The sequence below is a fragment of the Ogataea parapolymorpha genome, chromosome V (genome assembly GCF_000187245.1).
Source record: "Ogataea parapolymorpha DL-1 chromosome V, whole genome shotgun sequence".
In the NCBI taxonomy this organism is placed as follows: Eukaryota; Fungi; Ascomycota; class Pichiomycetes; order Pichiales; family Pichiaceae; genus Ogataea; species Ogataea parapolymorpha.
The window spans coordinates 365891-379591 of NC_027862.1; the positions used below are offsets into that span (position 1 = coordinate 365891).

Below are 13701 nucleotides of genomic sequence, written 5' to 3' on the forward strand. Positions count from 1 at the left end.
AGATTGATAATTACATTTGGAGCTGCATAGCATGTATAGCAGAGCATTGCGAGTTCTTAATTTTCTTTATACCGGTCTACTTAGCTGAGGTCATCCCACGTGCGTCCACGGATGTTTTTCAGTTCCTCCTGTGTGTACACATGGCCATTAGTGAAGTATCCGGAGGCAATTTTGGCGTCGATCTCGACACGGGAGTCGGCAGGGAGCATCTCGTCAGGGATCTCCACTCTTTCCACGATTTCAATTCCCTGACCAACAATTGCATCGTGCTTCATGTTACTCATTGAGAGCATGCGGTCAATTCTGGTGATACCGAGCCAGTGCAGAATATCTGGCATCAGTTCCTGGAATCGTGCATCCTTCACGCCTGCTATGCATTCTGTTCTTTGGAAGTAGGCATCGGCGCTATCGCCTGCACGCTTTCTAGCGTTGTAAACGAGATATTTCGTGACTTCTCCCAGCGATCTGCCTTCTTTGCGGAAATATGCAACCACTCCGTTTCCGCCCTTTTGTGCCTCCTTGGCAGCTTCTCTGAGCCCAAAGATTAAGTAGCATCTGCACGAGCAGATGTCCGAAAGAAAGACATCTGAACCAGAACACTCGTCGTGGACTCTCAGGGCCAGCTTCTTCTCAGGATTAGGAATGTCCTCGGGGTTTCCAAATATGTACACGGTGGTTCCACCGATTGGGGGCAAAAACGTCTTGATATCAGGTCTTGTGATCAACTCAGGGTACATGCCATTGGTGTCTTCAAAGAGCGCACGGCGGAGCTCGTTCTCTGTGACGCCCAACCTTTTGGCCACGCCGGGCAAGTACCAGACAGGGTCAACAGCTATTTTCGTCACAGCCATCTCGCCCTTCTCATTCAGCACAATCTTGCCGTCAGGCTTTAGGTTGCCCTTCTTGACTTCCTCCTGAATTTCGGGAAGAGACAAAATGGCCTTGGTGATAGACATGGATGGTCTCACCTCAACGTTTTCGGCCTCCGCCACGTCTCCATAGAGCCAAGGGGCCAAATGGCCAAGCGGATCAAGCGAGACAATTTTCTCGCTATTGTACCATTGTGGCTGAGGAGCAAAGTCAACGGGAGGCTGTGCATTGGTATAATCGGGAACGTGTTTAGGGTCCAGCTGTCCAGAAACAATGCTCAGGGCATGGTACACGGAGTAAGGACCAGAGTGGGCGCCAATGGCGTTGTGCTTGGTAACACCATCACCACGGCGGGAACAAACAATAGGACCTCTTTGTTTCCAATCTTGGTTGTACCAGTCAAGCTTGATTGGATGGACATCGGCGTCGCCAGAGACGGTAGCCAGTCTTATTTGGTCGCCATAGATATGCTCCAAACAATGGCTGATTGGCTTTTCGTCGTCTTTGAAAGCGCTGGAGTGGTGTGTGTGCACGGTGGATGGTTGGCACAAACAACTGTGCTTCGCAATTATAGAGGCTGGGGCCATGATATGAACGGGCGTCTATTTAATATAAACTTTTAATTGAACAGTTTGTGCTCTAGGGTTGGATACTAGGGCCTTTTATAGTCCAATACCTTATCTTATCACTGATGGATGGAATTGTTTCTGCACACATCCTGCTCAACCCGAGGTGGCCCCAATTGACGGCTGTGCTACTAAAACCGACGGTGGCCGGCTACACAAAATTGGCTGTGCAACGGAAGCCGTCGGAGAAGAATATTAGTTGATTTATTACGATAAGAGCTTTTTATAAAATCGACATTTTCGCGATCGCAGCTTTTAGTACTGGTGGGTGTGGATAGAATCAACGTGCTCGACCTTGATCATCGGTCTGTAGACGGGTTTCCACATTTGCGACTTGACCCAGGCCAGACATTCTTCAAAGTCTCTAGGAACAGTGACCTTGCCTCCATCTGGGGACTCTTCGTCCTCGACCCGGGCAACTCCCTCCTCCAAAGCGCGCAAAATCACAGCAGTTGCAACCTTGGCGGAGGTCTCGTCAATAACCTCGAGAGGAGCCAGAAGTCCAGCCTTGGCGTTGTGTTTGGCCGGAGAACCGTCGGCCAATTGGTCGACTGCTGCAGATATCATGGAGTCAGAGATAGTGGTTGCTCTCGAGAGCACTGCACCCAGACCGATACCAGGGAACGTGAAACAATTGTTGTTTTCCGAAATCACGTAACCGTGAACCGGAGGGAACGGGGAGCCTGTGGCCACCATAGCGTTGTAGTCTGTCCATTTTAAAGCGTCTTCTGGCGTACACTCGTGGAGTCTTGTTGGGTTAGAAAGCGGGAAAATGATTGGTCTAGGGTTGTGTTTGTACATCTCCTTGATGACTTCCTCGTTGAATGCTGATGCCTGTGTCGAGCAGCCAACCAGAACGGTAGGCTTGATTTTTCTTACCACCTCCACGAGAGATCTGGTATTGACACCTTCCCACTCGTCGGCTGGGTCCGCGTATTTCTGTTGAGCAGGCGTCGAAGTCTTGTGCATAGAGTCAAGAATAAGGCCTCTCTTGTCCATGCAGTGAATTCTTGCCCTTGCGTCCTCGGGAGTGCTTCCGTGAATGACCATGTGGTTCACAATCTGGTCGGCGACACCCAGACCTGCCGATCCGGCACCGTAGATGATGATTTGCGAATCCAGCAAGTTTCTCTGGCTAACCTTAAGAGCTGCAGTCATAGAAGCCATGACAACAGCACCAGTTCCTTGGATGTCATCGTTGAAACATGGCAATTCTTTTCTGTATCTTTCTAAAATTGGTCTAGCAGTGGTGACTCCGAAATCTTCGAAATGCAAAACGGCACTTGGGAATCTCTTTTTGACGGCCTGAATGAATTTGTCCACGAACTTGTCGTATTCCTCTCCTCTAACTCTCTTGAATCTGTTTCCCATGTAAAGATCATCATTTAAAAGTCTCTCGTTGTCGGTACCAACGTCCAGAACAACGCTCATCACTCTTCCTGGATGAACACCGGCACACAGAGTCATAAGAGCTGCCTTGGCAATGGTGATACGCACACCTCCAACACCCTGGTCTCCAATGCCCAAGATTCCTTCTCCATCAGAAACAACAATGTAGTCTATATCTTTAGCCTCGCCGAACGCGGCTAGTCTCTCGTCCACGGAGTCGGGATCCGTGATATCCAGGAAACATCCTTCTGGCTTTCTAAATCTATTCGAGTAGGCTGCGATGGCATCTCCTTCGGTCGGAGTATACACAATCGGCAACAGCTCTCTGATGTGTCTTCTCACCAACTCGTAAAATAACACCTTATTTTGCTGTCTCATGGAGGTACAGAAATCGTTTTTTGCCAGCGGGGTCTTAAGGAAATGAAGCTGGTCATACGCTCTCTCCACTTGCTCATCTAGAGTGTTCACTACTGGCGGTAAAAGTCCGGTAAGCCCAAAAGCCTCTCTTTCTTCAACAGTAAAAGCAGAACCCTTGTTGAAAAGAGGTGAATTGAGCAATTGGAACCCATGCAAAGAACATTCAATTGGTCCATCAACAGACAATCTGGTGTATCTTGGGGCTCTCAGTTTAGCTTGTTCGCCAACCGGGGTCTTGATTGTATGTGAATGAACATGCGACGTGACAGAATCACTGATGATTGATTGGTATCTCACAAAACCACTTGGTTTCCACTTTCGAGCGATACAAACGGACATTTGTGGGCAATCTGGAAATAAATCTATAAAATACCTCGAATAGCAGATATTGCTTTAATTAAATAGTCTACCTAGGAGGGGCAAATATTCTCCATCTATGGCTTCATACAGCTAAATAAAAAAAAATAATCGCCAAAAACAAGAAGCCGCAGAGAGTAAAACCTGCATTGCTTCCGTAAAAACACGGTGAAAAGTCCGTAATTGTAAAACTCCGCAAAATCAACGAAACAGAAGCTATTTACCGATTTTCAGCTCCCATCGCGTACAACCACAGCCGGATGGCATACACTGGTTATGCTACTGTCTGAGATTTCAAAATCAGCATCATTGGAACCTGGTGCACGCCGCAAACGCGCTTCCTACTAAAACCACGGGCTGTGCAAAGTTATGCAGCGCGGACTATCTCGGAAGAATTTCTCCTCCTTGAGCGTTTTCTAGGGAGTACAGTGCTGGCTTCCTACTACGGGCATTGTTTACGTTGCTCACATCTCCACGTATTGTATACGATTCAGATACCCCCACCTCTACCCCTCTTCTGTGAAACTTCTGTTTTGGTGCTTATAGCCTTAACCTCACGATCTCCATTTGTCCATACCCCACGAAGCCATACTAACAACACAGTCGTGCGTTAAGCACAAAATTTATGTCCGGTACAGGAGAACAAGGCTTTGTTGGCTCTGATTTAAGTGCGATATCTAGCTTATTGCCGTTAAGTGGCCGGAGTGCACCTCCGTGGTCGCATTTTGAGATCTCGCCACGTTGTATGCTGCACGGTTGATTTGCCGCCTCTCGAAATACAATTTTGCGCAACTACTACCGATACGGAAAAGCACCTTCTGTACCTGGCTTTGTAGGCGAATGGGATTTGGAATCTCGGGGCTGCTTTGCTTGCTCACGTTCCATCGCATGAACTGTGCTTTTCAGCACTTGGGTGTTATTTTGGTACAGGATGGGTTTACAGAACAATCATTATTCAAGAATGAATTGACATTAGCATATCTTTAGGCAGACAGCGCATGGTGTCAAACAGGGGTTGCAAAGCAGATGCCTTGGTTTTAAAAGTTCCTCGGCATATCCAAAATTTTTTTGAAATTTTCTCTCTAATGAGTAATTCTCAAGATAAATAAATAGATGAATATCTTGGCTTGATATTTATCGAATGAGTGCTGAAAAACAACAGGTTTTGATTTCAAAAACCCTTTCAAGGCTGCTTCGGCACCAGGCAGTGAAAGAAAACTTATCCATTGATGAAAAGGGTTTTGTACCTCTTGAGCAGATTTTGAACCATCGTTCTATGAGGTCACTAAAAGCAACACCTAAAGACATTTTTCTTGCTGTCAATCAAAACGATAAAAAGAGATTTCGGATTGTATCTCGAGAAGGAGAACAGCTGGTCGATGCCCCAGATTACAGGGAAAACAAATTATACTATATTTGCGCGCTACAAGGACACTCTTTAAGTTTTGTGAGTCAATCTTACGACATGGTTAAATTAACTCCACAAACCTTTCCTGAAGTCATCGTGCATGGAACGTATAGAAAGAATTGGAAGGATATCAAACAAACTGGTGGCTTGAGTCGAATGAAAAGAAATCACATCCATTTTGCTAAAGGATTGCCCCGATGGCTATCCAATGACTCTAACAATAATGTTATCAGTGGCATGAGAAAAAGCTGCGACCTGTTGATTTATCTGGATGTTGACAAAGTGAAACAGAGCCCTCTCACTTTCTACGAGAGCGGGAATGGCGTGATTTTAACTCCCGGCGACGAAAATGGCATTGTGGGTCTACAATATTTCAAGAAAGTTACTGACATCGAAGGTAACACAATATGTATTTGAATCCGAGCTAAATGCACAAAAGTTCGTGAATTAATGTTTGATAGAACTGGAATCGTATTTGAATTCCAAAAGTTTGGCCAGCTCTGCTGTAGGACAAGCTTTTTTGAAAAATCTGTGCTGAAGCAGTTCGTCGGTTCTCGCCCGATACTTCACCTCGACACAGAGACAAACACTCAGAAAATCCATAAACTCACTTGAAAGGGCTTCTGGATTCTTCAGCGTGGGTGTTCCATTAGAAACAATCAAATACAGCGCCTTCAAGGGCTCCTCATTGAGATACGGAGGCTCACCTTCGACCATTTCGATAGCCATGATACCGAGAGACCACACGTCCACTTTCTCGTCATACTCTTTTTGTCTCACAACTTCAGGGGCCATCCAATATGGTGTTCCAACCATTGTTGCCCGTTTGGACTTTTCTGTGGTCAACTTGGCACAAAATCCGAAGTCTGTGATCTTGACATTTCCCTTAGCGTCCAGGAGAACGTTGTCAGACTTTATATCACGGTGAATAAAGTTCTTCTTGTGCAAATGTTGCAGTCCCTTGGTAGTCTCGTAGCAAATCGCGGCGATTTGTTCTTCACTTATTTCAGGATTGTTATCAATGACGTCGGTCAAACAGCCTCCCTCCATGTATTCCATAATGACCCATAAATCGGCAGATCCGTTCAAATAAGCCTCAATGAAATTGACGATATTGTCATGCTGAGAGTCTTTCATCACCAGGATCTCGTTCACGATCAACTCTTTTCTGCTCTGCTTATTCAAATCAATCTGCTTGATAGCAACCTGCTTGTTACGCATTTTCAGCGACTTTGCAAGGTACACTGAACCACTGGCACCCTGTCCCGCTTTTTCAATCACTTGGAAGTATGGAGCGGGATTCGTGTTGATGACAACGCTTCTCAATTTGGCCATGATCTGCGAGTCTGTCATTGTAGATATACGTTTGTCCTTGAGACCAGCCTTGCCGACTGGGGAACCTTGTGCCAGCTTATTTTTAGTCGTGAGAGGTTGTCCACTGGAAGCTTTACTCGAGCTGGCAGCAGTTGATGCAGCAGCGAGGGCCAGTTTATTCTTTTGAGAAGGCACCATGTGCGGCTGTGGATACGGCACCGGATGTTTGTGATGAGCAGGCATTTGACGCTGAGAGTTCGGCGAATAGTGGTTTTCATGGCCGTATTTGGACCCTGGAGTTTGTTGGTCGTAACTTGGGGAGCTGTGTGAAAATGCCGAATGTAAAGAGGTTTGCGAATATTGATGAACCGGAGAATAGTTCACAGGCGAAGGTTGTTTATAAGACGAAGGCGAGTGTCCTGTAGGGCTAGGAGTTGCCATGCTGGTGTTTAACCTCAAGTTTGAATTTATTTTCTTCGATGGAGTCACATTCGAAGCTGGAGCATAGGGGTTTTTGACGTTGCTTCTGAATGTTGGCGGCGTTGGTGGAACCTGTCCAACCGGCTTTGAAGGTGATGTCGAACTTGGTTGCTGAGGAGTCTTGGTCCTAGTCTGAGGAGCTTCCGGAGCTTTTCTCACAGGAATATACTTATTGTTTGTTGAGTCTGTCTCGGCAGCCTGTGCGGCGGGTGGTGGGGGTGGCACTCTTCTAGGTTGAAGATATTTACCGTCTGTCGTTGAAGAATAAGGTTTGGTGATGTCGTTGATAAGCTTGGACGAAGCAGACATGTCACCACCTCCAAACGGCACGGCGGAAGCCTTATCTTTGACACCCAAATCTGGGCTTACCATTTCCGTGTATGTATTCAACACATCGATGACGGCGGTTGGGTCATTTGCGACGTCCTCAGATGTGATATTGGAACCTTTTAATAGTGCCATCCACTCTGGAGGAACCCCTGTCAACTGCCCGCTCGACGGATCGTACCCAACATGAGTTTCATGAGTGACTGTCAAGGGCTTCGAAAAGCCCTCCTTGGGACACTTTGCCAGTATACAATCGATCCACATGTTGAGCTCCTTTTCGCTTTTCACGGACACAAAGGTCGACCTTGATCTGTGGACTATTTCGAAGCAGAAAGTTTTGATCTGGTTCTTGAAACAGCCTGAAATGTGAAGCAGGGGAATCCGCATCGAAAGTTCAACTTTTTCGTCGTTTTTGTAGAAATCCAAGCTAGACTCGCTCAAAACAAGAAACTTCTTTGGCCATCTAAAAGAAATCAGTCCGTCTTCTTTCACCTGAACCCACCCACTCTTACGGTATATGGTGGCATGGATACGAAGCCGGCTCATTGACAAATCGTTTGGCGTGTTTGCATTGGACGTGGAGCTTGCTCCCGACGACGCACTCGAGTTCTTGCTATGTAGCGAAGCACCCGAGGATGTCAGTAATTGGGGAGGCTGGGGAGCATGACCGATATCCGTGAACGCGTTTCTGCCCATTGCTTCGGTGGTCATCTTTGACATCGAACTTATGTGGGTATAGAACGCGACGAAAAATCGTTATGGTTTCTCGCTGGTGCTGAGGATTGGTTGTGAAAATTCTGCTTCTTCTGCAAAACAAGTTGACAATACAGAACAAATAGCTGAGAATACGCTTTTGTCGAAAGTAGACGAATACTTGGGGATGGGCCTCAAGCAGTATAACACTGTGGAAACAGAACGAAAACAATTTTGGTTTAATTTTTGAGAAATCCTACTCGAAACACTCGATCTGGAAATATATTTTTGGGAACGCGAATTGCAGCCCAAAGGGGTCCTTTGAGAAAACGAGAATGAGCGACAATTTTAAATGCTAGAGACCAAATTTTAACGAAGAAGCTGTTGTGACAAGTCTATGGGGTGCTACAAGCCTGTAGATAGCAACATGCTCACATACAAGCGTTGGTGTTTCGTAATTTTAGCTTTGTTTCAGGCCGTGAAACCGCGTCAGATTTTTCGCGACTCCTGTGCAGTGTGGATTTTTATTTAGTTGTAGTTGTTGTGCATGTAATTTGTCGACTATTGTTTTAAACGTAAAGATGAGGCGGTACACTTGTATCACGATGGAAATGTGGTGGAGATTGCAGAATTGAATAGTATGAACCTTGATCATCTTCATCCTCGTCGTCAAAATTAATGCTAGACTCTAGCGCTTCTTGGGAATGATGCCCCAACGACACGTTCGTGAAAGCCGATATGTAGTTGAACGTGCGCGTCGAACATGGCGCCGATCCCTCGTCTCCGATTGGAGGTTCTATCGATCTATCCGCGCGCAGCCCAGAGGTGGGGTCTGATATCAACGAATAAACACCTGTGGAACGCGTTTCCCTGGTGTGTGTCCGCTCCGGCTGCCCCTCCTCGTTCGACGTGGACCCCGATCCCTGCTCAATGTCGGCCAGTGTTCGTGAGAGATGTCTGTAAAGTCTGCTGCTCCGACGACTCGAAGCATTGAAAGCAGTAATGGAATCTCGTCTGATCGGCACTGTCTGAGATCCCGGAATCACCAGCGAAGCCATCGAATAATTATCGTCGCTGCCGTTTGTCGATCTGGGCCGTGCAAAACTAAATTGTCTGTTGAAGTCACTGTGATTATCAAATAAGTCCCCTCCAATGTAAACCTCAACAACCGATGACGGATATCGAATTACCGAGCTATAACGTGACAGGGATCTTTGTTGGGAAAGCAGGACCGATTCCTCGCTTCGCCTACTTGCGCGACTGATTCTGCTGAATCTATGAGCTAGCGAGTCTGACCCACCTTGAACAGCTTCTTCCTGTGTTTCTTCGGTAAGCGTTGTCTGCGGAGGATAAATGCTTAGTGTGTCGTCTTTTTGAGCTTCCTCTGGTGATATTTCGCGGTGATGATTTGTCTGTTTTTTGAAAGGGCCTTTCAAGCTTTCTCGAAGCTTATAGTAAAATCGGGAGACTTTGTGTTCTCGGGAGCGTCCTCTATGCTTTATTGGTATGTCTTGATTATTCAGCTGCTGTAGATATTCCTCCACAGTCGGTGTTTTTTCCCCTTCTTTGCAAACATATGGCTCCTTTATATCCTTCAGCTTCTCTAAATCCTCCTTTAGATTTTGCAAATTCTGCTTCACTTCATCCATGTCAGCTGTTATCGTGGTCGACCTAAGAGATAGCGATCCTTGAAACATAACAATGGCACTGGATCCGACTTGCCGAAAAATAAATACTCTGTTTTCTAAACGCCTCTGATAAAAGGGTAGGGATCCTTTTTTTAGGTGTGGGGGTGACCGTCAAATTATTTAGATTCTGGTGCCCTGGTACTATGGCAAATGCCATTTCTCTGTGATTTTACCTCTCTCAACTAGTCGTGTCATTTTGTAACATTCGAAATGATGTTCCAACGTACTATATTTAGATTTTGTCATTTTATAAAATTTGAAATTGGGACTTAAAACTTTGACTGCTGATTCCTCTTTTTCGTATCCCATTCAAAGAATACCACCCTAACTGATGTGAGAGACGAGAATGACAAGATGTGACTGCTTATCCGGTCTTGATTTTATTGCAACGGTCATAAGATTTTGATGTCATTGATTACATAATCTATTGCCTTTCGAGTATTTAGATTTTGCCTTTACATATCCTGCTGCGGATTCCATTTTGCATAAAATCAAGCAACAATTACACAATCGATCTCTTGATCAAATACTTTGGGCCAAATAAGGATCACCCATCGTAGAGCCTGCTTATACCCGGTTTAGACAGTGTACAGCAATATTTGGGGCAGCTTCATTTGCAATAAGCAAAAAGCAACAAGTACCATTTATTGACAATTCACACTCTAAATGGAGCAAGAGTTTTGTATTCATTGATCACAACACAGCACTTTTACGACAACAAGAAAGCAGCATTGAACCTTCTACACTTATCATTCCATCAAAATAGATCTTGACAGATTGTAAAAATCCCCGCGAAAATGACGTCTAATTTCAATTCCAGTCGATCAAATACAATATCTCCTAATCAACCTGCCATTTCAGACTATTCAGATCTTTATGACGAGTACATGGCAGACGAAGGCCGTTCGAGGCCTTCTACAATCAACACCTTCATGGAGCAAAAAGCTAGTGGTGTACGGTCAGAGTCCTCTGATTTCATTCCATATACAAGAAAACAACTTCTGGAGAGTAATCTTTACCAAGGCCCAGGAGATGCAGATGTGACATCAGATTATGACGAGGAAGAATGTTTGTCTTCGGAAGAAGAGATTCCAACTCTGGATAAAGATCGGATATTGATTCCAGAATCATCTCCCGAGTGGCAGCAGAAGGGCGCAGCTCAAATTCTGGAGAAAGTGAGAGCCGCGGATGGAACTTCAGTGACCAGGGTTGTTAGGAAATCTATCAAAGATTTTAAACTAGGAAAAGAGTTAGGTGAAGGATCCTACTCGACCGTGGTACTGGGATCAGATCTGTCCACGGGACGTGACTACGCGATCAAGATATTGAATAAAAGACACATAATCAAGGAAAAGAAAGTCAAGTATGTCAATATCGAAAAGAATGCCCTTAATAGATTGGGAAAAGGCCATGGAATTATTCATTTGTTTTATACCTTTCAAGACGAGCAAAATCTTTACTTTGTTCTGGATTACGCCCCAAACGGAGAGCTTTTGTCCTTGATTAAGAAGCACGGTACTATGGATGAGGAATCTGTTAGGTATTACTCTACTCAACTAGTTGATGCAATTGATTATATGCATAGAAACGGCGTTATTCACCGAGATATCAAACCAGAAAACATCTTGCTAAATGCTGACATGAAAATCAAAATCACGGATTTCGGAACGGCTAGAATTTTGGATCCGAATGACAATGGGGTCTATCCTTCAGACGTGAGAGCTAACTCTTTTGTGGGCACTGCTGAATATGTTTCTCCAGAATTGCTGAATGACAAATACTGCGGCAAGGCTGCAGATGTTTGGGCTTTGGGCTGCATTATATACCAAATGATCGCCGGAAAACCACCTTTCAAAGCAACCAACGAGTACCTCACATTTCAAAAAGTGCTCAAGCTTCAATACGCTTTCAGTGCTGGATTCCCAATGGTGATCAGAGACCTGGTAAAACGCATTCTGGTATTGAAGCCAAAGGACAGAATTACAATCCAAGAAATAAAGAAACACTACTTCTTCAAGGATGTTGACTGGGATGACATGCACTCAATTTGGTCAATGCCTCCACCAGAGCTTGGTCCCTACAAAATGTCCGCAAAGTCAATGCTTCCCGTTCCCGAACTGAACAGAAGCACACAAAGCTTGTCTCCAGCGGGGACCAAACGGATCGGTAGTGCTGGAAGTAGAAGTGCCTCAACTACCAATATCTTGAACTCCAATAATCTGGTTTCTAGTGCCGCTTCAACTCCTACGAGCACGAATGGAACCATATTCGGTTTACCAAACCCTATGGAACCAAAAAAGACAAATTCATCACCTGTCTTGCCAACAGAGAAAACGTTGCACAATCCCCTGTCCACCGCAGCTGCCGTTGCCACGACTAAAAGACTGGTTTCAGAACCTATTAAAATTCCATATCTCGGAGGTCCCAATCAATCTCACGGAAGAACGGGTCGTTTCGAGGCATCAAAGGCTAATAGTAATCTTCAATATTCAAATTTAGGATCCAAACAGAACTCGACATTATACAACGGCGGATCTGCTCAGGAAATCACTACTGGTAGGCCATCGCCTAATTTGGAAGCACCTCCTGCCTTCAAATCAGCCGGTTTGACTGGTTCTTCTCCATCTTCAACTCTATCGAGTGTTTCGATCCAACAAAAACAAACTTCGACGCAGAACGTTGACGTGATCCCAGGTACGAACATCCCGAGACCCGTTCTCAATACTCGCATAAACGCGTCCAATAGCTTTCGCAAGACCACTGGAGCTTCGGGATCGAGATCCAAGCAGCCTTTTATCAATGGCGTCAATTCAGAAGATATCCCCCCTATGTCTGTCCTTGACCTCACTTGGGTCAACTTTTTAATTCATCCTGACGAAAGGGTATTGAAAGCGGGTATTGTGCAAGTGAGCAAGTATACGACAGAGTCATTTGAAAAAAAATATAAAGGAATGCTAGCAGAATCACCGTTGGGCTACAAGAACAAAGAGCTACTGAACTCCTCGAATCCTGGAATGCTAGGGCAGGCTTCCTCGTTTAGAAAGAAGTCGGCCGCATCCCTCCAAAGTTCAGACAATGCAATTACATTCATTGAGCACGAGACAACAGAGAATCATGAAGAAGAGGATTCATCGAAAGATGTTCCTTCCGAAAGAATGACCAAGCTGAAAAACTTGTTTCATAAGACTTCAACGGATCCGGTAGCAAAACAACGAACTTTGGTCATTACCACCTTTGGCCGGGCAATGTTATTTGTGGAGAATCATGATCGCAATAAAGAAAAGTATCAGTGCGTCAGTGAGATTGACCTCATCAATTCCTCCGTGCATTTTAGAGAAGTAATAGGGGATCGAAGATCTAAAAATGCTTCATCGGGTATTTTCGCCATTGTTTCCAATAATGTGAGTCTGGCTTTTGAAGTAGACAAGCAAGATCTTTCTGCTTGGACCAACTCACTAGCTAAATCCAGGTTTATGGAACAGGAACGACACATTCGCATGCTTATTGAAAACGATCCCGCAGGCGACACGGGTATGGCTACGGGAAACCAAGCCGCCTCTCGTGCAGCTAATATGGCAATGTCGTCTCCGGTTGAAACCTCTCCCAGAAATTCTGCTGAGCTGCCGTCAACATCCTCTCATTCAGATGAAGGTCCTCGAGATGTACGGCTAAGCATGGAATCAGGTCGCAACACTGCAGGTTCACCAATAGTACAACCAGCAAGCAAAGCCGGAAGGAAACCTCCACCAGTGGGAGGCCAGTTTCCGACATCTATGAGGCCCGATACGGAATCCAATTCTAGTAAGTCACCAAACCAGCAGCGTCCGGATCCAGGAACTCGGAAAGTGTTGTATGAGAATTCTCCCATGATATCGGCAGCTATCAGCAGGGCACTGAAAAATACAACTATCTCCTCTGACAGTGATCACAACGGGCTATCAAACACTCGAAACTCGAGCTTTACACATAAGTCTGCTAGCTTGGCGGCCAAGACTGGCAACACGGGCGGCAACAATCACGGCTCAAGTCCACGTTTGGTGACATCCATGAATTCCAAACTTCTAGCACGGACTACCCGAAAGAAACGTTAATGTATTTTAGTTGAATGTGCATCTATCTTCCCCAGATTTGT

General features: G+C 45.4%; 6 protein-coding genes across 6 annotated transcripts; 2 read left to right on the top strand and 4 right to left on the bottom strand.

Annotated features, from left to right (window-relative positions):
* Nucleotides 1–80: 80 nt before the first annotated feature.
* On the bottom strand, nucleotides 81–1457 carry HPODL_03985 (putative GTP cyclohydrolase URC1; the record flags this gene model as incomplete). The annotated part of the gene is made up of 1 exon (XM_014078765.1): nucleotides 81–1457. The coding sequence occupies one exon, from the start codon at nucleotides 1455–1457 to the stop codon at nucleotides 81–83; it is 1377 nt and encodes a 458-aa protein (XP_013934240.1).
* Nucleotides 1458–1751: 294 nt separating this feature from the next.
* Nucleotides 1752–3641, bottom strand: HPODL_03986 (NAD-dependent malic enzyme, mitochondrial; the record flags this gene model as incomplete). The annotated part of the gene is made up of 1 exon (XM_014078766.1): nucleotides 1752–3641. One exon carries the CDS (start codon nucleotides 3639–3641, stop codon nucleotides 1752–1754), a length of 1890 nt encoding a protein of 629 aa, XP_013934241.1.
* Nucleotides 3642–4800: 1159 nt separating this feature from the next.
* On the top strand, nucleotides 4801–5484 carry HPODL_03987 (RNA:NAD 2'-phosphotransferase; the record flags this gene model as incomplete). The annotated part of the gene is made up of 1 exon (XM_014078767.1): nucleotides 4801–5484. The coding sequence occupies one exon, from the start codon at nucleotides 4801–4803 to the stop codon at nucleotides 5482–5484; it is 684 nt and encodes a 227-aa protein (XP_013934242.1).
* Nucleotides 5485–5514: 30 nt separating this feature from the next.
* Nucleotides 5515–7899, bottom strand: HPODL_03988 (serine/threonine-protein kinase; the record flags this gene model as incomplete). Its single annotated transcript, XM_014078768.1, has 1 exon — nucleotides 5515–7899. One exon carries the CDS (start codon nucleotides 7897–7899, stop codon nucleotides 5515–5517), a length of 2385 nt encoding a protein of 794 aa, XP_013934243.1.
* Nucleotides 7900–8450: 551 nt separating this feature from the next.
* Nucleotides 8451–9530, bottom strand: HPODL_03989 (uncharacterized protein; the record flags this gene model as incomplete). Its single annotated transcript, XM_014078769.1, has 1 exon — nucleotides 8451–9530. The coding sequence occupies one exon, from the start codon at nucleotides 9528–9530 to the stop codon at nucleotides 8451–8453; it is 1080 nt and encodes a 359-aa protein (XP_013934244.1).
* Nucleotides 9531–10501: 971 nt separating this feature from the next.
* Nucleotides 10502–13660, top strand: HPODL_03990 (uncharacterized protein; the record flags this gene model as incomplete). The annotated part of the gene is made up of 1 exon (XM_014078770.1): nucleotides 10502–13660. The coding sequence occupies one exon, from the start codon at nucleotides 10502–10504 to the stop codon at nucleotides 13658–13660; it is 3159 nt and encodes a 1052-aa protein (XP_013934245.1).
* Between the last annotated feature and the right edge of the window lie 41 nt (nucleotides 13661–13701).